The sequence below is a fragment of the Xenopus laevis genome, chromosome 4S (assembly GCF_017654675.1).
Source record: "Xenopus laevis strain J_2021 chromosome 4S, Xenopus_laevis_v10.1, whole genome shotgun sequence".
Lineage (NCBI taxonomy): Eukaryota > Metazoa > Chordata > Amphibia > Anura > Pipidae > Xenopus > Xenopus laevis.
In genome coordinates, this window is record NC_054378.1 from 83659872 (window position 1) to 83681533 (window position 21662).

General features: G+C 39.1%; 1 protein-coding gene across 7 annotated transcripts in view; it reads right to left on the reverse strand.

The window, feature by feature from the left end:
• fnbp1l.S (formin binding protein 1 like S homeolog) overlaps positions 1-21662 on the reverse strand; it is a 73245-nt gene that overhangs the window by 23421 nt on the left and 28162 nt on the right. For 6 of the 7 annotated variants that reach the window (XM_041591344.1, XM_041591345.1, XM_041591346.1 and 3 more), the window contains 2 exon segments: positions 17123-17238; positions 1834-1887 (listed from right to left, as the gene is read on the reverse strand). In XM_041591344.1, coding sequence (XP_041447278.1) covers positions 1834-1887; positions 17123-17238 — 170 coding nt within the window. 7 annotated transcript variants of the gene reach the window in all.

The window sequence follows — 21662 nt, forward strand, 5'->3', positions numbered from 1 at the left end:
TAACTTAATCATCAGAAGACAAAGCGTTCATAAATCACACAAAAGGGGGGTGGCACAAAAGGCAATTCCAGACAATTAGGTGCCAGTATTATATAAGTATGGAGGGTATCATAAAATCACTGCCTCATTACTTTTGATTGGAAACAACCCTTAAGAAAAATTAGGTACATGCAGGATGAAAAACTAAAATAAGCTGTTCTGTATAATCCTTGGACTACTCTTCAGCAGAAGTCCCTGACCTTTTTTTTTTTTACCCGTGAGCCACATTCAAATGTAAAAAAAGTTGAGAGAGCAACACAAGCATGAAGTTCCTGGGTGTGCCAAATAAGGGCTGTGATTGACTATTTGGTAGCCCCCTATGTGGGCTGGCAGCCTAAAGGAGGCTGCGTTTGGCAGTAGATCTGGTTTTATGTAATCAAAACTTGCCAAGAATTCAGTAATAAGCACCTACTTTAAGGCCACTGGGAGCAACATCTAAGGGGTTGGTGGGCAACATGTTGCTCCTGAGCCACTGGTTGGGGATCACTGCTCTACAGTATATGTTAAGACACTTTGGAAGGACCGTTACCTAAAAACTAATTAACTATCAGGATAGCGGTACACCAGACAAGGATTGAGGCACCTACGCTTAAATTAATCAAAGTAAAGAAGTAAGAACACTTTCCAAATTTCTAGACCTTTACCTAAAAACTCTCACAATCTTTTGTTATATTTGTTAACTATAAATATGATCTCAGAGTTATCTCTTCACAATAAAAGATCATTGCATCTATCCTGCACCATCCAAACTTAGTTTCCAATCACAATAGTCATTAAAACATTGTTTAGTAGGATTTTGATAGTATGAGCATGATTTAACAGTTTATAAACACATCTTGAATATACTTGCAGAGATGAGACAGAAATTCTTCTCGACTGTAGCTTAAATTGCTCTAATCGTCAAAGGGCCCAGGAAATAATGTGGCAAAAACACACAAACAAAATCGAAACAAACTAAGACTGCAAATGTGCTGATTGGGGCCCTTAACCGACTATATGGGCCAGGAATTCCTTGTGAAAGAAGTCTGTTTTTCTAAACTTAATTCCAGCCAGAGTAATTGGATTAAAACTCAAGACATGTATTGCAGATGTATGCAAGTTTAGGTAATGCTCTGTCAGATCAAAGCTGCACTATACCAACAACTTTGGCCTAAACATTACATAGCATCTGATTCATAACTCATATCCAAATACAACTGGATCAGAATTCTGAGTTACGGCAACACACAAACAGTAACTAGTGGCCAAAAGCCTTAAAAGCTAAAAATCTAAATTTATCAGTAAAAAAATATTTCTATTTCTTAAAGAACACACACACAAAAAAATTCCACTGCAAAGACTTTCCCTAAGCAACCAACTTCTGTTTTATTTGTTTGTTTTTTAAACTTTTTTAGTTTTAGTTATAGTCACAGCAGTTATAGTATTTATTGTGGTTACAGTAACCCTCTGTTTAAAAGCTCAATACAGGCACCATTGAAAACATATATGAGCATGCACTATTACTGTGGGGGCCATTAGGTTAACCAAGTATGTAAAAACTATAGGTAGTGGAGGTTAGGAAGGGGGGGGGTTGTGCTTATATTTTAAAGAGTGTGTAGCAAGCTCCGCTGATACAGCCAGATATTCAATATTGTATCAAATATGCTAACATTACTACTACATAGCTGTGAGTTTCTTCATCTCTATAACACACAAGAACATCCCTATTTAATTCTGATTATCTAAAAAGTCTTTATGAACTACTTCTATATAACTGACATGTTAAACCCCTGAATGTGCTGCCACTCAACATACCTGGGTTCTTCATCTTTAGCTGAACGTTTGGGGCAGAACTTCTTCACCAGGTTTCTAAAACAGAAAAGACAAAAAATACGTTACTATTATGTTATTAGGCAGCAAAAGGTGCTAATCCCAAATAGCACTTGGAAAAAAAACCCCACAACGACAAGATAGATGCAAGATACCATGTCTTGTAATTTGTTTGTATCTTTTCAAATATCAGTCTTACAAGCCTATTTGTGGCTGTGTAGAGGTGTGCACTTCACACAATGCCATCTATCCTGACCATGATAACCAGCTGGAGAGCTGCGTCATGTGTATGGCTTTGTATTATGGCAAAACTGTCCAACCTGAGGCCCAAGAGTTGGATGTATCCTCAATATTTTATGGCTCCCAGCATGCCCAACATCTCCATAGACCTCCATGTTAAAGATTTCCTTTTCTTATTTATAATCAGATGGGTATCCATATGGATACTTCAGAAATGCTTGGCCTCTACTGTTCTTCCTTTGCCACAAATAGGGAAAATGTAGCTTTTAAATATAAAACATCTATCAAATGTGTTATTAGGAAACCTGACATCCACAATGTACAAAACCCTTACAATGGTTTCCTTTAAGACTAATGGTGTAATGGTGGATTTGGGAAACAAGCGAGTGTGTACATGTGAGTGTTGCTTTCAGGAACACATTGGAATACATGTTTAAGGAGTATGGCATATATAAAAAGGCTATTAAAATGTGTTATTCGCAAACCCTGCATGCACACCGGTGTCTGTTAAAACCTACACAATGGTTTCCTTTACAACTAAAGAAGTAATGGTGGATTTGAGATGCAAATGTGAGAGTTGTTCAGGAACACGTTAACAAGCAGTGATGCATCTTTAGGGAGCATGGTATTAAAAATAATGTGGTAGAATAGAAAACATTTTTACATCCATAGGTTACAGCTTACAAATCATTTTCCCACCGCATCAATTTGTCTGGTTTTCAGCAGAGCCTAAACACACCTCATTATTATTCATTAAGTGAAATGCATAACAATTCGGTTTCTTGGCAACCATGCAATTGGCTTTTCAACAAGGGACTTTCTGGCATTTGTAGATAGCAGAATGGAAACCGCTATGTACAGCCTAAAAATAAGAGATGATAACTTCTTACAAGGGCGAGCTATAAACAAACCACATTAGACACAGAATAGAAAACCGTTATCTTTCATTTAGCCAAAAACTTTTCAGCTCATACATGCTGGATACTTCCAAGAGAGAATTCAAGGGTTAGAGTTCCATTGGATAAATATATTTACCATCAATAACAACATGATTAGTTGTACTAAAATGTATACAAGTTTGTATTGCAATATATACATCATAGACTTGTAAAGTATTTAATTTGTCTTGAAAAATGCTTCTTACAGGAAAACAAACTAATAAGTGATATGAGGCATTATTATTGCTGCTGCCTTGAGTTTTAGGTTTGTTTTCACTCAATATGGTACAGGAAAGTCCCAAAAGATAATCATATAACTTCCCAATACTGGACAAGGCACAGATGAACCTCCCTGAGCCTTCAGCTACGGGAACGGATCAAACCATATTGGCGTAGAGTGCAATCTTCCAAACAGATGTGTAAAATCCAAAATGTATTTAATTAGGTACACATGGAGGTAGCCTTACGCATTTTGTGTTCAAGAAGTGTTTTTAGAACACAAGATGTGTAAAGCTACCTCTATGTGTACTTAAATAAACGATTTTAAGATTTTACACGTCTGTTTGGAAGAGTGCTCTTTGAGCGCTCTACACCAATATGGTTTTTCACCCAGGGAGTTTGTATGGTCTCTCTGTGCTTGTGTGGATTCAGCCAGGTTCATTGGTTTCCTAATAACATTTACTATAGTGTGTGTAAAGGTGATAGGGGCCTTAGACTAGAAGTCCCACTAGGGCAGGCTGATGTAAATAATCTCTGTAATGTGTTGAGGAAGAAGTAAGGGCTTTATAAATAATGATAAAAATGTATGCAAGCTTGCAATCGACTACCAGCCTTAACCTACACCCATAACAAGGAGCTACTAGATTCCCAACAAGGTTTTGCATTCGGCCCGTATAATAAATACTGAAATAACCTGTTTTTGAACAACCATAACTCATAAGTATATACCCGAGACACACACTAAATAACCTTCTACAGGACCATCACTTTTTCCCACCGTTAATTGTTCCGAATACTTATGGGGGGCACATTAAATTTTCAGATATATTTTATTAGTATTACCATAACGTTTCCCACTCTATTTCCAAACGGGGCATGCATCAAAGACTATATGCAAGGAAATCATTCCGGCGTTAATTCAAAAGGCTTCAACACAGGAGACTACCAAAATGTCATAGCCTGCTTGCTGGCATTTTCCATGCATATGAATGTTTCTTGCAATAAACCAAGGGCACACGTGCAATTGCTGCGAGGTCTGAGGCAGCTGATTAAACCCACTGCACTAAGGCCAGTTATTTTGCCTTGTCCATATGTGCCAAGAACACTGAATGGAGAGAAGTAGCATTGGAGGCTTCCTCTTGATTGGAAAGAACCCTATAACATACCTTCTGCTGCAATGTCTGAATTAGAGAAAGGGCAAAAAAAATGTGTAAGAAGGATGCTGTGTTTAGTAAAAACCAGCATTGACTTGTAAGTTGCCATATAAATAGATTATTGATAAAGGAACCACCTTTAATTACCACAAATCTGCCGGGAACACATACAGAGTTCCCGTTCTGGAACCAATGCGCCATATATTTTCTTGAGAAACAAGTGGAACGGAGGAGAGGTCTCACTTCAGAGCTACAGTTTTGTTTTGGCAGCAGCACTTTCCTGTGCACAACCCTTCCCAGAGCTAACAATACAAAAACCTTCCGATAAACTTGCCTGCAGGAAGTGAAAGTCTTGTTTACTGCAGTTACTGAAACGGGCATAGGGAAACACCATGCCTACACACTGGAGACTTATTAAACTTGCACAAAATGTCAGTGCTAACAAGCAAAAACAGGATCCAATCATGTGCTGTAATCAAATACGCACAAAAAAAGAGAAACAAAAAAAGAGAAATAATGGTAGAATGGAGCTTACTGGTGTCATGTACTATATGTATTGCTTGCCTTATATGGCTTAGACATTTAGTGCTTTGTATATGGGGGAAGCTTTGTGCCTATATATACATGGTTTACATAGCAATGGCCATTTACTTGGTCCAAACCAGTCAAACTAGTATTTTTAAAAATGATTTCCATTTTCTCTGTAATAACAGTAAATTGTACCTGATCCAAACTAAGATATAATTAATCTTTATTGGAAGCAAAACCAGCCTATTGTGTTTACATGATTTTCAAGTAGACAAGGTATGAAGATCCAAATTCCGAAGAGATGTGTTATCTAGAAAGCACCAGGTCCCAAGCATTCTATATAACAGGTCCCATACATGTATTTATAAATAGCTACTGCAAAGGCAGTGTGGTTGATAAAATACATCAATAGTAGAAACAGGTGATAAATATTGCAATGATGAAAGCACAAACACGCAACCTGTTTAAAGGTTAGAATACAGTTCTTAGCCAATAGGTTGGCCAAATTAATCACATCCCTAGTAGAACTGGATCAAACAGGGTTCATCCCAGGGGAATCCACCTGCATTCATATTAGACGGTTATACCATAACCTACAAGTACAACATGATAACCCAGGGTCCAGAGTGGTTGTGTCATTAGACTCTATAGAGTGAACATACCTGTGGGCCATGTTACATGCCATGGGGGTAAAACCAAAGTTTCTAAACTGGGTCAAACTACTGTATAGTAATCCACAAGCAAGGGTACAGGTGAATGGCCACCAATCTGCACCGTTTAAGCTAGCCATTGGAATGCACCAGGGGTGCCCATTACTTCTGCTGCTATTCACATTAGCCTTAGCCTTACAGCCCCTGGCCACTCTGGGGGGAGGGGGGGGTAGAACAAAAAATATCGATATACGCAGATGATACTCTCTTGTACCTTGCAGACCCAGGTGCTTCCTTGGAAGCAGCTTTGACAATCATAAGCAAATTTGGGAAGTACTCAGGATTACACATTAACTGGGATAAATCATCCATTTTACCTTTAGACACGTTCGACAACAAACTGATATACCCAAACCTCCAACTTACATTGGTTAATACATTTAAGTACCGGGGAATTGTAGTGCATAAAGACCCCATAACATTTTTTAGGGGGCGGCATGGTGCCCATCCACAGCCACATTGGTTCAGAAACACTAGGGATGCGCAGGAGATGCATTTGTGTTAACATTTTCCGCGTACGAATCCCCATTGCTCTGGTCCGGATGATGAAAATTTGTGCAAATAAAGGGGAGGGGATGGGGTGACTAACTGCAGCAGGCCTAGAGGCGCCCGTTATGAAAATCCGGCCCTGAAAATAGTATGCAGCAGCCGCTGATTAGCACAAGAGACTGGTACACTTTAAGATAGTACACCAGACCTACCTCACCCCACAAAAACTGAATGGGGAAACTACCCTGCCCCCACTATCTGCGGTGAGGAGCTAACCCTGGAACATTTTTACATGTTATTTGGGAATGCCCTCCAGTACATAAATACTGGTGGAAAGTACTCCAGTTTTTGGCAGATGAGTTAGCACTTCCAAATGTGTTGTGTCCAGAAGTTTGTATCTTACATACAGTATTATGCACGATCTGCTACCGAATATACTTTCACGGACACTGTATTTTCTACTTCCCTTATACACAAAAAAAAGTGGTAGCTATGAACTGGATGGGCCCCACACTCCCCACTGTGGCACAATGGAAAGCCCTAGTTAATAAACAGCTGGAACTCTATAAGATGACCTATATCACCAATGGTGTCCCGGATAAATTTGATAAAATTTGGGGACCCTGGCTGGACTCCCCAGCTACAAATGGCATGTAACAGAACTGCTGTGTATACCGAGATAATAAATAATGTAATAATAATGAATGTAATCTCCTTGACTTTCTTATATTTGCGCTGTATTGTTAAAATGCAAAAATAAAAACCTTTAAGAAAAAAAAAAAGTTAGAATAAAGTCAATTCATATCAAATAACGTGGTTGGGCCAGGTTTAAAAATGCTCAAAAACAGTAGGGAGGGACTGCTGTTCCCTAGAATATGCAAATAGATTTAGCTAATTCTCAGTCTAGAGTAGTGATCCCCAATCAATAGTGGCTCGCGGGCAACATGTTGCTCACCAATCCATTTGATGTTGCTCCCAGGGTCCCCAAAAATAAGTGTTATTTTTTTAATTCCTGGTTTTTGAGGAATAAAGACCATGTGCACTACCAAACAGAGCCTCATGTAGGCTGCCAGTCCACAAGGTGCTACCAAATAGCCAATCATAACCCTTATTTGGCACTTTCTATGAGATTTTTTCATGCTTGTGTTGCTCCCAAACTCTTTTTACATTTGAATGTGGTTCACTGGTAAAAGAAGAAAAAAAAAAAAAAAAAAAAAAAAAAAGGGTTGGGATTCCCCACCCCACCCTAAAGGATGGAAACTCAAAAATTACAATTTGCCCAATAAAAAAATGTAGTTGAAGGCAAATTTCCAATATACATTCACTGACAATTGTGAGGGGTTAAGTCAACTTAACTGCAAATCAAATTAGCATTTGTCCAGTTTTTGCACTCTTGGTTGCTACACTTGAAACAATATAGAATAATTCAGCGTTCCTCCAGGAAATAATCCATTTCTCAAAATGCCTTGCATGCTGTTTCATGTCTGTTAAGCTGCCACCTTCTGCCTATTCATTTGAAAGTACTCAGCAACTAATAAATCAGTTACGACAGTTGCTCCTTCAAAGATGTTTGTAAAGCTCATGGAGCATGACTCAATAAAATTGTTCTGCTGTTCTTCTACAATGTATCAACTAATGTATCAAATTGTTACAGTTTAAAAACTTACTGATCTACTTGCTGAACTGGTGCTAAGAAAAAAGATGGGGGGGCTAAAATCGAGTTTTAAATCAAATTCTAGAAAATGTTAAATATATAAAAAGAAAGCAATTTGTAAGTGGTATTATTTGTGGTATACAATTAGGGAAATTTACATATTTTAATCAATATGTTGTCATTTAAAAGGGGAAATTATTACAGTAGATTAAAGGGATTGTGTCATGATTTTTATGATGTAATTTTTTTTGTCTAAATGACACTGTTTACACTGAAAATAATTTCACTCTACAATATAAAATTTAATTCCTGAACCAGCAAGTTTTTTTTTTTTTTAGTTGTAATATTGGTGTGTAGGCAGCCATCTCAGGTCATTTTGCCTGGTCATGTGCATTCAGAAAGAGCCAGCACTTTAGGATGGAACTACTTTCTGGCAGGCTGCCGTTTCTCCTACTCAATGTAACTGAATGTGTCCCAGAGGGACCTGGATTTTACTACTGAGTGATGTTCTTAAATCTACCAGGCAGCTGTTACTTTGTGTTAGGGAGCTGCTATCTGGTTACCTTCCCATTGTTCTGTTGTTAGGCTGCTGGGGGGGAAAGGGAGGGGGTGATATCATGCTAACTTGCAGTACAGCAGTAAAGAGTGACTGAAATTTTTCAGAGCACAAGTCACATGACTGGGGCAGCTAGAAAACTGACAATATGTCTAGCCCATGTCAGATTTCAAAATTAAATATAAAAACCTGTTTGCTCTTTTGAGAAACAGATTTCAGTGCAGAATTTTGCTGGAGCGGAACTATTAACTGATGTGGTTTGAAAAAAACATTTTTTCCCATGACCATATCCCTTTAAGAAGTCTAAAGTATAACTGTTGCATATCTGGTACATATATATTAAACTAATGTTTGTCCCATGTAATATTACTGAGCCAGAAGTGAGCTTGTGGTTAGGTGTCCATGCTGGGGCACACACGTTCACATAATGAGTAAGTGTTCCAGCTCTCTTATTATACACATGACATAGGATCCAGAAATAAACAGGTGTGAACTAAACTAATGTGGGTGCATCATGTACATGTGTGTGTCTGTGCATGTAGCAGCTCTCTTGTTTTCCCAATACGCATTGCAGGCTCCAGTAGCCTTCACCACTGGTGAGGGAATTTTTTTTTGTGATAGATGACCTTTAATTTAAAAAAAAAAAAAAAAAAGTTAAGGTAGGGCTTTAGTGTGTTGTTGTGGTAGTGTAGTCACAGTGTACCCACCTAATACAGCATGTGCTCCATTTGGGGGATATATTAGTATTTTGTCAAGAAAAATAGGGAGCTCTGTGCTGGGGACTATGCTGGGCCACACACATATGCATAATCAGAGTGCCCAAGCTTTCTCATTATGCAGACGTATTGTTTCCCACTACTGCAACTACTGTAACACCTCTGGCAAAGGAAGATATTTTTGAATGATAGATGCCCTTTAAGTGAGCACAAACTTATTGTAATGCTGCCATGTGTTCAAATAAGAAAGACTGAAAATAGTTTTGTCAAGTCAACGATCATCCAACACAATCCCTGTGCAACTAAAGCGATGCTTCCATTTTTCAGAACAAATTCTATCAGCTCAGGTCTTTTTTTTCTCTCTCTTACCACATCCTTCCTATTTCATCCCACGGAGTGGTATAATTATCCCTCTTCTACTTATTTTCCATTACCATAAGGTGCTTTGCACTTCTCCCTTTCCCTTTTTGGCAAGCAAATTGAGGATACTTCACAAAAAGCTAAATCACACAATAATCTGATTCCTCCAGGGTAAAAAAAACAAAAAAAAACCAAGTACAAAAAAACAAGTACAGAACATATTATGCTGCTTAAAACAAAACCAGAAGGAGATGCCTTGCTTAGAAATCAAATGTAAAAGGTTTAGATCAGTAACCTTTAAGTTATATTAACCTATATAAGGTTGGTCAAAGACCTGGGTCTGCTTCTTTCCAAAAGCCTTGTTCTTCATTCAGTTGTCCATGCCTCACTAAATAGCTACACTATATTGACAAAAACATTTCATTCCAAAACCAAGGGTATTTATATATTCATTTAATAAGTGGGTACTTTCTTTGAGGCAGCCTCTACTCTTCTGGGAAGGCTTTTCACATCAGTTGTTGAATATTGTTGGTGGGATTTGCTTTCATTCAACCACAAAAGCATTAGTGAGGTGTATCACTGATATTGGTGATCAGGAGTGACTTGAATTCTTCCACAGGTTCTCTGCCAACTCCTGACTTTACCATCAGACTGCTAGATGGTGAAACACTATTTATCACTGAAGCGGACAATGTTTCACTGCTTCAGAGTTCAATGGCAGTAAGCTTTGCACCACCAAAATTTGGCACTGAACATAATGTTGTTAGGTTTGTTTGCCTCAGATCACATAAAAATTACTTTTGCAGACATCGCTTCGAAGACAGATAGGTAGTGAGTATTCCAACTGAGGAGTCAGAAATGTAATAAAATTCACAGGGAGCAAAACTTTTACTGTCGCAATGTAATATTCTTCACTAGGCCTGTATTGCATTGTAAATCTCAATTGATCATTGCAAAATTTTAACACCAGCTCTGGAGTTTCATTAAATATTTTGTCGCAAAAATGGTTTGCGATTGGCAATTTCTATTACATACACTGTGAACGTTTGCAAAAGAAATTTGGTCGCAAACATTGTGAGGAAGCCGTTTAGTCAGTCAAAAAAGGCTCAAACTAGGGTTGCCATCTGGCCGGTATTTTACCAGCCTGGCCAGTAAAAATTATGGTTGGTCCCAATGTTATTATTAGGGAAAATAGATAAATATATAGGAAGGCCTTTATTTTTTTCCAGAAAAGGTGGCAATCCTAGCTCAAATATGGTCGCTTACATTTGCAGATATCTTTGGTAAGGTTTTTTTGAGACAAAGATAACAAATGTATCATGTAAATGAAGAGTTAAAGAGTCGGCAACTCCCAGAGTTGCTTTAGAAGGTGAAAAATTAAACCTTACCCTTTAATATTAGAAAAATGGTCTCCCATAGTAAGTAGTTGGAAAAAAGTCTTAATTTCTGGAGAAATATCTGAAACCACCTGAACCGAAAAAAAGCGTTTGAAGGTAAACAACCCTTTTAAGAGGCTCCTAACCCTAAACAGGTTCTTGCAAAATCACAGACAATTCTAAGAACTGTTCAATATACCTTACATTTTGACTAGATGCCCTTTTGCTAATGATAGACTTAGTGTTTTGAAGACTTACCGTCCAGCTCCTCACTGCCTGTTCGCTGTTAATATGAGGGCATATGTAACATTGGCTCCACTGCTCTCAGCCAGGGGTTGTTCACCTTCAAACACTTTTTTCGGGTTCTGTTGTTTCCATATGGTACACCACAAGTAAAGACTTGTTTCGATCGCTTTCTATTTTTTTCTAAAATGAATGTTTAAACTTTCAAGTTCCTCTCTTTGCCGTTTCACTTAAACAGTAGTTCAGTAATCCAAATGCAGACATGGTTATAATTTGCTACATTAGCGGATACATTTTTATACATTATTTGTGGAATGTTAGCAAAATTTTTTTTAGTAAGGTAAACAAACCCTTTAAAAGAACAGTAACACCTAAAAATAAGTGTTTTAAAGTAATGCAAATATCATGTAGTGTTGCCCTGCCCTGTTAAAACTCATCTGTTTGCTTCAGAAACACTACTATAATTCATATAAACAAGCTGCTGTGTAGCAATGGCGGAAATTGAAAAAAAAGGCTATGGCACAGGTTAAATAGTGGATAACAGATAACACTTATGTTCTACAGAGCTTATCTGCTGTGTAACCTGAGCCTTTTCTCCTTTGAATGGCTGCCCCCATTGCTACACAGCAGCTTTTTTATATAAACAATAGTAGTGTTTCTGAAGCAAATGCAGCAGTTTAACCAATGCACGGCAACACTGCCAGAATCTAATGACAATGATGAACCTACTTTGACACAGGTAGTATTGGTCCTCCAGAACACCATTCAAACTTGCTACGCAGCAACCATGGCTAAGGTCAAGGAGCTGCAGATAGACGTCGATATCCTGCGACAAGACCTACAAAAGGTTCAGGAGAGTACAACCGAAGTCGAGAGGCAAGTTGGGGAGTTAGAGGACTTTTGCCACCCTTTGCCTGAGCACATGGGCCATTTACATAGTAGGCTGGAGGTGGCAAAATCGAATGACCTCGAAAATCGCCTACGAAGGAATAATGTGAGGATTATTGGCTTCCCCGAAACAGCCGAAGGATCAGATACCACAAAATTGTTTCGGATAATTGCCTCAAAACCGAATGTGGGCCGAAATCTCTCAGTCATATCATCTAAAAATGGGGGCTGAAATAACAGCCATTTCCTGGAATGTCAGAGGATTAAACGCACCTCTGAAGAGGCCATTGGTTTTTAACTTTCTACAAAAATACAATCCTCAAATAATATGCCTCCAGGAGACTCATATCTGTAAATGCTCCAACCCTAACCCACTAAAAAAGATATGGCTAGCACAAGCCTACCATGTTGTTTACTCTAACTACGCGAGATGGACCTCAATCTTAATTAACAGGTCACTTCCATTCCAACTACTGAATCTCCAGAATGATTCCGAAGGTAGATTCACTCTCATCTATGCCTCCCTAGCTGGTTTCCGATATATCATTGTAAATGTATACTTGCCTCCCCCCTTCAATGACTCTCTTTTATATAAACTGCTGTCACATATAGCCGCTTTACCCTTAGATCCGATATTGATAATGAGGAACTTTAATGCAGTAATGGATGGGAGAAAAGACTGCCTAACCCTTTTTACTTCTGGGAGACCAGAAACAGGAGGGTTGAAGGCCTGGGCACAAACTGCTGGATTGGTGGATGTGTAGAGGAGCTGTAACCCAACTAAACAGAAGTCCTTCTGTTATTCTAGAGGTGCCATGTCAAGGATCAATCTCACCTCCACCTCGATCGGAATGTCCACTAAAATTACTAGACCCGACTTCCTCCCATGGGGAGTATTGGACCATGCCCGATGCTAATTACATGGCGATTACACTCGCAACCCAGCAGTAAAACCTGGAGATTAAACCCTTACTGTATTACCCATCCAGACAAAGAAAAATATAGAGCAGTCAATAAATGACTACCTCCAGATTAATATAAATACCGCCACTCGTTTGGGACGCTATGAAAGCATATAGTCTATAGTCTAAGATCGCCCATGTAAGAAAATTAGCCACACAAACAATGGTTAACATCGAGGACGCACTGAAAGAGGCAGAGTAGGGGTATATCCAAGATCCCAATGCTCAAACCAAAACTTTACTATGTAATAGCATTAAGGCAAAGCAGCGGAGTTGAATATCAGAAGGATATATACCAATGTACCAATTCCCCACACAAATTCAGGCACTAGAGTCATTGCCTCCTTAGACCATGAGAAGGCATTCAATTCGGTCAAATGGACATTTTATATGGGAAACCCTAAGAATATTTGGCTTTTGTAAGAATTTCTTAACCGGATATAGGCTCTTTACACTAGACCTACAGCCAGAATTTTGTACAACCTAGAACTTTCCTCCCCATTAACCTGACCAGAGGTACACGCCAAGGGTTCCCACTGTCACTGGGTCTTTTTGCCCTGGCCATGGAACCACTGGCATGTCTAATACGAGGTACGGGGATTTGAAATTGGGAATTTAAGGGAAGAAATCTTGCTATTTGCGGACGACACACTTCTCTACCTAAATGACCCAGGCCCTTCACTTCAACAAGCCTTCCAACTACCGTATATACTCGAGTATAAGCCGAACCGAGTATAAGACGAGGTACCTAATTTTACCTACGAAAACTGGGAAAACTTATTGACTCGAGTATAAGCCTAGACACAACTACAGCCCTGTCTCCCAGCAGCGCACATTCCGCCAAAGCGTCCCCCCAGCGATCAACCGGAGTTCTTTGCAAAGTTGATGGTGACAGAGAATTGCCAAACGGATTACTGTGTGCATTGTCCCACTGTCCCACTACCATGTGCAGCTGTGTGATATTGCCATCACTGTTAATCTTTCGTATAACCAACAGAGGGCACTGTGTGATATTGCCATCACTGTTAATCCTTCATATAACCAACAGAGGTTGCTGTGTGATATTGCAGTCACTGTTATTCTTTCATATAACCAACAGAGGGCGCTGTGTGATATTGCAGTCAGTTATTCTTTCATATAACCAACAGAGGGCGCACTGTTATTCTTTCATATAACCAACAGATGGCGCTGTGTGATATTGCAGTCACTGTTATTCTTTCATATAACCAGAGGGCGCACTGTTATTCTTTCATATAACCAACAGAGGGTGCTATGTGATATTGCAGTCACTGTTATTCTTTCATATAACCAACAGATGGCGCTGTGTGATATTGCAGTCACTGTTATTCTTTCATATAACCAACAGAGGGCGCACTGTTATTCTTTCATATAACCAACAGAGGGCGCTGTGTGATATTGCCATCACTGTTAATCCTTCATATAACCAACAGAGGTTGCTGTGTGATTTTGCAGTCACTGTTATTCTTTCATATAACCAACAGAGGGCGCTGTGTGATATTGCATTCAGTTATTCTTTCATATAACCAATAGAGGGCGCACTGATATTCTTTCATATAACCAACAGATGGCGCTGTGTGAAATTGCAGTCACTGTTATTCTTTCATATAACCAGAGAGCGCACTGTTATTCTTTCCTAACCAACAGAGGGTGCTATGTGATATTGCAGTCACTGTTATTCTTTCATATAACCAACAGATGGCGCTGTGTGATATTGCAGTCACTGTTATTCTTTCATATAACCAACAGAGGGCGCACTGTTATTCTTTCATATAACCAACAGAGGGCGCTGTGTGATATTGCAGTCTCTCCCCAAGCGAACTGTTGGTATAGGAATGATTAAAAGTGACTGCAATCTCAGCTACTGCCCACTGACTCGAGTATAAGCTGAGGTAGACTTTTTCAGCACATTTTGGATGCTCGAGTATATACTGTAATCAACAACCACTCAACAACCACGCACATTTCTCAGGCCTCAAGATCAACTGGGCTAAATCATTACTGCTGCTAGTGGACCCCCAAAAAACAATTGATAAATGGTTTAAACTCCACTTATACTTATAGGCAGAATAAATTTATTTAAAATGAAGTTCCTTTCCAAATTTTTATATCTATTCAGGGAGTCACCTACCTGGATTCCCCCAACATTCTTTAAGCAACTCCAAAGCCACCTAAATAAACTCTACTGTTCACCAGGCCCTACAAGGGTAAAATACAATGTGATAACCATGCCACTATCTCTGGGAGGATTAGCCACACCAGACATGATGGGCTATTTTCTAGCCTCACAGCTGGCACCTCTTAGGAGATGGCTCAGTCCACAACCAGAGGAAGTTCCTTTCCAAATTTTTATATCTATACAGGCAGTCACCTACCTGGATTCCCCCAACATTCTTTAAGCAATTCCAAAGCCACCTAAATAAACTCTACTGTTCACCAGGCCCTACAAGGGTAAAATACAATGTGATAACCATGCCACTATCTCTGGGAGGATTAGCCACACCAGACATGATGGGCTATTTTCTAGCCTCACAGCTGGCACCTCTTAGGAGATGGCTCAGTCCACAACCAGAGGAAGTTCCTTTCCAAATTTTTATATCTATACAGGCAGTCACCTACCTGGATTCCCCCAACATTCTTTAAGCAATTCCAAAGCCACCTAAATAAACTCTACTGTTCACCAGGCCCTACAAGGGTAAAATACAATGTGATAACCATGCCACTATTTCTGGGAGGATTAGCCACACCAGACATGATGGGCTATTTTCTAGCCTCACAGCTGGCACCTCTTAGGAGATGGCTCAGTCCACACCCAGAGGACCCGTTGACGATACTAGAAGCCTATCTTATAGGTTCTTTAGAAGGCCTGAGGAACCTGATATATAGAAGGCCACCGGGAAGGACTTATCCCACTTTAATGATGTAAAATACGGTTAAAGCTTGGCAGGTAGGCTCTAACAGAATAGGAAATAGCTTAGTGGTTATATCACCACACACTCCATTAGGGCATAACCCTGCTCTCCAGGACTTAACAACAATACCTGATCCTCACATTTGGGCAAAACATAATGTGGAATACTTAGAGATAATGTATCTATAAGGACAACTCCCTACTCCCCTTCCAACAACTCAAGGACAACTTCAATATACCAATCAAGATGTTATTTCAATATTTGCAATTGAGACATGCTCTCACCCAGCGATTTCGCCCGGGGAACCTCAGATTTTACCCCAATTGAAAAACGTATCCGGAAAGAACAACTCCACAAATCACTATCCACTATCTACAATCATATCAGGACCAGCAAACAAATCACCAAACGTGAACTCTACCAAAAATGGATAAATATTCCTGACCTCACAGAATCCTTGCTGAATCTATACAGTCCCTTATTAGAGGCAGAGTCAGGCTCATACAATTTAAATACCTGCACAGAGCTTACTACACACCATCCATCCTACATAAAATCAACCCTGCATTTCCTGATATATGTAATAGGTGTAAGAACTCAGAACAAAAAGGCAATTGCCATCAAATGGAAAGAGGAACACCGACCCACAATCAACTTCTGGATAAGCCTGGTGGAGCAAACACTCCCAATTTTAGAGCAAATCTATACACCAAGAGGTTGTCCCTCTAAATTCACCACCATCTGGACTCTCTGGTTCCTACAAAATGAATACTACACCAAAAGGAAGCAAAATTCACGCCAACTCACACTAGATTGGCTTAACGACCTGGACTAAACTTGGTCTTCCAAATACACGAGCATAGTCTCTCACTAGAGTTGAGAGAAGCAACTGAACTATATTACTGGATTATTTAGCTGTTTAATGTATAACAGCAGATTTTTCTACATGAATCACAGGTATTTTGACCTCACACAATTACTACCCTCTCCCTCTACTACAAACCCTATCTTACCTTTCCTCCCTTTAAAACCTTACTCTTTCTCTAAGTGTTTTTCACAGCAGGTTTAAAACTATAAAATGTCCAGTGCATTGTGAATGTGAACGTATATGTTATAAACGAGTAAACTTGTGCTCGAAATAAAAGTTTAAAAAAAAAACAAAAAAAAACCTTGGAGTTTTCTGTCTGTCAAAGCTGCGAGCATAGAACTGACCGGTGTTTTCTCTGAATGACAATGGCAAAATGTTACATCTGCAATTATTAGACTTCCCAGCACCAAAACATAACACAAACATTTACCAAAATTCCTTACCTTAGCTGTTTTGCATAATTCTGCTCAATCTCTAACCTTTCTTTCACAAACTTTGCATACTTGTCCAGGAAGTCTATGCCCCATTGTGTATGCTTCTCCAAATTATCAAACTGGTCCTAAAGAGAAGAAATTTTTTTTAAAAAAATTAACAATTAGAAAAAAAAAACATATTCCCACAACAAGAAATCGGAAGAATGAACTTGTAATAAGATTAATATTAGCACAGAATGTGATGTCACGTTATCAATAAGCATTATACAGCATTATCTAGGTATACAGATTACACAGGATATTAGCTGCTATAAAACAACCAACATAGACCCTATTGTTACAGACATGATATCCAAATGTGCACAGCGGACTTCGTTACCACTATCGCTCTATGGTAGAATTAATTTACTAAAAGTTAAGTATGTGCCTTTATGCGTTTCAGAATACACCCATATGGCTCACTAAATCTTTTTCACCCAGGTTAACACAGCTATTATTTCATTTACAGTATATGGGCTAATAGGGTCCCTAGGATCAGTATAGCAGCACTGCAACGGTCAACAGAGTCTGGAAAAATCCGAAAAATCGCACGGATCAAGGATTTGTACAATCGTATCTCTGCGTCTATGGCCAGCTTAAGAGACGTTTTTTTTCTCCAGGTCAGTGCGTGTTTTATTTAAAGGACCACCAGCTGAGGTGCCTAACATATCAGCATAAATCGCAGCACTGGAAGATCAATAAGTGGGAGGAGCCACAGCTGCATTATTTCTCCTAAGACCTGCTTACTCTGACCATTAGACCAGGCTAAAAAGTCTAACCTATCTACTGACTTCTAAAGACAAGAGTTTGTACGTTCACAACATCTCGCAGCGAGAACCAAGTAGAAGGGCTCATTTAAAATAGCCACAAATCTTCACTCAACAGAATGTGTATGGCCAGTTGCACAGTTTCCACCCAAAGGATCCATGGATAATGTGAAGGGTCAGTCCGGATACATCCACTAGAGCCCTACAGATTAGCTCTATGTTGTATATACACAGCTGTGATATTGTATACAGTCACAAAATTCACCACCATTGGGTAGTCCTCAGTGGGTAATTTTAGGAGAATAAAACACAGTGGAAATGAGCAAAAACTCGTAATCACTTTCCAAAGTAGGTGTCTTGGAAGGAAGCAAGGCATTTAAATTTTTCAGCAGTATTAAGCCAAATAAGACATCTGTGCTCTGATCCTTTGGAGAGATAAACAAGATGTCAGTGATGTGCAAGGTGGTCATGGGACATTCTCACAAATCTGTTCCATTTTATAATCATGCATGTTTGGAATTGTCGACATACGCACTTGAAAAGTTCAGTTGTGTTAGAAGGAAGCAGTGTCTTATCCTCGGCTTTAACCAAGGCTAGAAACCCCTGGGGTCAAACACTGGCTATGTAAAGCAGCTGTAGAAACCACCTTTATAGTCCATTAATTACCTGCCTGACAGAACAGCAACCTGCTTGGAGAACTCCTGTTCCGAACCAGGCAAACTGATGCATACAAGCTGGATTATCTTGATTTAACAGTATTACAGGAAATAGGCACAATAAATTAAGCAACTGTCTCAGCCAGACAGAATTTGTAGATCAATTAAAGCAGCAGCACTTCGGTATTATTGATGAAAAACTTTACTGAAAGTTCCTTAAGGCAATGTTTCGGGTTATTCTGGCAATTTAAAGCCAAATGGAGAAACCGCACACCTCACAAAACCCAAGCAGCGTGTTCTGGTGCTCGGTGGTAGGGGAATCGGCAACCTCCCAACCAAGGTACGTAGAAGAATCAGCGGCACACAGGAATTCAGTTAGCAGGGAAAGCCCTTGCAATTTTATTAATGCAGTGCAATGTTTCGAGGGCACACAAAGGAGTGTGCCCCAAAACGTTGCACTGCATTAATAAAATTGCAAGGGCTTGCCCTGCTAACTGAATTCCTGTGTGCCGGTGATTCTTCTACGTATTCTGGCAATTTGTCAAGCCTTTAATTAACAATATCATCGCGTGTTTACATACCTACAAGAAAATGAGGGGCCAAAATGTTCACCTCCATATTACCCATAATGCTCAGTGAAACATTTTAGTGCATTAAGCACTCCACAGTGAAACAATTGTGTGTCTTATACTGTGTGTTCCATATAAGATAGAAAGTGACTTCTGCTTACACAATGTTCCATAAAAGATACAATCTGACATGATATAAAATTGTAAAACATTTAAGCTTTTAGGCACTTTGAGTAAAGTTTTTCTCCTTTTTCAAGAATACCGGAGTGCTGCTGCTTTAATTGATCTATAGAATTTTGCCCTGGCAGAGGGTACAGCTTGCACCCGGGGCTGCAAAGAGCCTGTTTTCCACTTTTCAAGCACACATGAACTGAAGCCAAACAGCATTTGCCTCCAATGGGTCTAGTTATGCCATTTAGCACTAAAGTTTAAAGGAGAACTAAACCCTAAAAATTAATGTGGCTAAAAATGCCATATTTTATATACTGAACTAATTGCATCAGCCTAAAATTTCAGCTTCTCAATAGCAGCAATGATCCAGGACTTCAAATTGTCACAGGGAGTCACCATCTTGGAAAGTGTCTGTGACACTCACATGCTCAGTATTCCTTGAGCAGCTGTTGAGAAGTTAAGCTTAGCGGTCATCAAAAATTATCAAGCAGAAAATGAGGTTTGTCTCTAATATAATCTGATGCTACAGGGCTGATTATTCAATTCTGATGCTAGTTGCACTGGCTTCTGAGCTGCCATATAGTTATTATCTGTATTAATTACTAATTAGCCTTATATTGTGACATTTATTTTCTATGCATAATGTATATTGTGAGTGGTCCCCTAAGCTCAGTAAGTGACAGCAGCACAGAGCATGTGCAGTGAATCAGCAGAAACGAAGATGGGGAGCTACTGGGGCATCTTTGGAAGCAGAGATCCTCCCTGTCGAAGGGCTGTGGTTGCCTTGGGCTGGTACAGAAGCCCAAAACATAATGTACAACATTTCTAGCCTACTTTAGTTAAGCTTTAGTTGTCCTTTAACAGCCAATCCAAGAAGAAAGGTGTTTTATGTTTAGCGGCTCTCAGCCCTGTGGTAGGAGCCACAAATTAAAGACTAATACCCTTGTAATGTAAAGGGCTGGTTATAATACCAACTATACTGTAATAAAGTGGGCAACAAGTAAGCAGTGAGAAGATAATAGGCAGATTGGTCAACTTTAAAACACTTTCATGTTTTCAAAACTGCTGATGAAACTTCAGAAACCTACTGAAAGTAATTGTGCTGCATTGAATTTTTTTTCACGATTTTAATCAATAAAATTTTCAAGGATTTTTTCCACATTAAAAAAAAAAATCAAGTTTAAATTATGATATATCACTGTGAGTATGGGTAAGAATGCCTGAGGCAGATAAAATCAGACTGGGTTTATGATAAAAGACACCAATTTTATGAGCATTGCTAGGTACATACAACAACCATAGGTTGTCACAAGGTCTGTGCAATTGTTCTTGTACAAACTACAATGCCATTTTCTGTAAAATAAATATTACCCCAAAACATCTGTTAGGTAGCCCCTTCTCTGCGCCATTTTCTGTTTCATACTAATACTAGCATGTTCTAGAACAACTTTCCTTTAGAAAAAGTGAGTAGCAATACAGCCAGACTAACAGTGAACATCTCTTCACTAAAGAGAGTAAATGTACATATATATATATGCTGTCTAGCAGTGACATCATTGATGCCTTTAACCTAAGTATTTCTGTTGTACTGGAGATGAATTAATGGAAGAGAAACTGAGCTTAGTGGGATGCTTTCAGTCATACACATCTTCATTATGATAAGCTGGTGGTATTTAATGTAAAACAAAGAATATACTCTATGTCTTGTCTATAGTCAGCTGTGATTAAGGAACTCATGCAACTTTAATAGAGGGGTCAATATGGTGCATTAATCATAAGCTATACTTGGCAAGAGCACAAAAAGCTGCTAAAGCAGTCCCGGTGGTTTCATCTCACTTCCTTTTCCACAGCATCAAATGTGCAGCAGAAAACATCTGGCAGCTTAAACGCAGTGAGAGACGCACATTATTATGCAGTCATTTTGACAACTAGCCCAGTCTCTTAATGCTCAAACTATTTTACAGCTGAATTACTGCAGCAACGTGTCTTCCCAGGCTGTTTTTTAACAATGGGAAAAGACTCAGAACAGCCACTCACAGACAATGGACTGAGTTACATGACATGTTGAATAAGGAAATTGAGGATTATGGGAATTTGTGTTTTACAATAGACTAGGATGGCGGCAATTTGGGCAATTCTGTACCATTATCTCTTCATCAAAATACCTTAAGAGTATGGTAGCTCCCCAAACTTTTTTTAAACTATAGATTCAGAAGAACTGAAAAATAGTAGTATCTTTCATGTTATAGGGTACAAAGAAAAACATGATACGGTCTTCTGATCACTTTGATAGCACATATGCATACATTTATCCAATCTTTATGACGTGTAAAGACCCCAAAATATA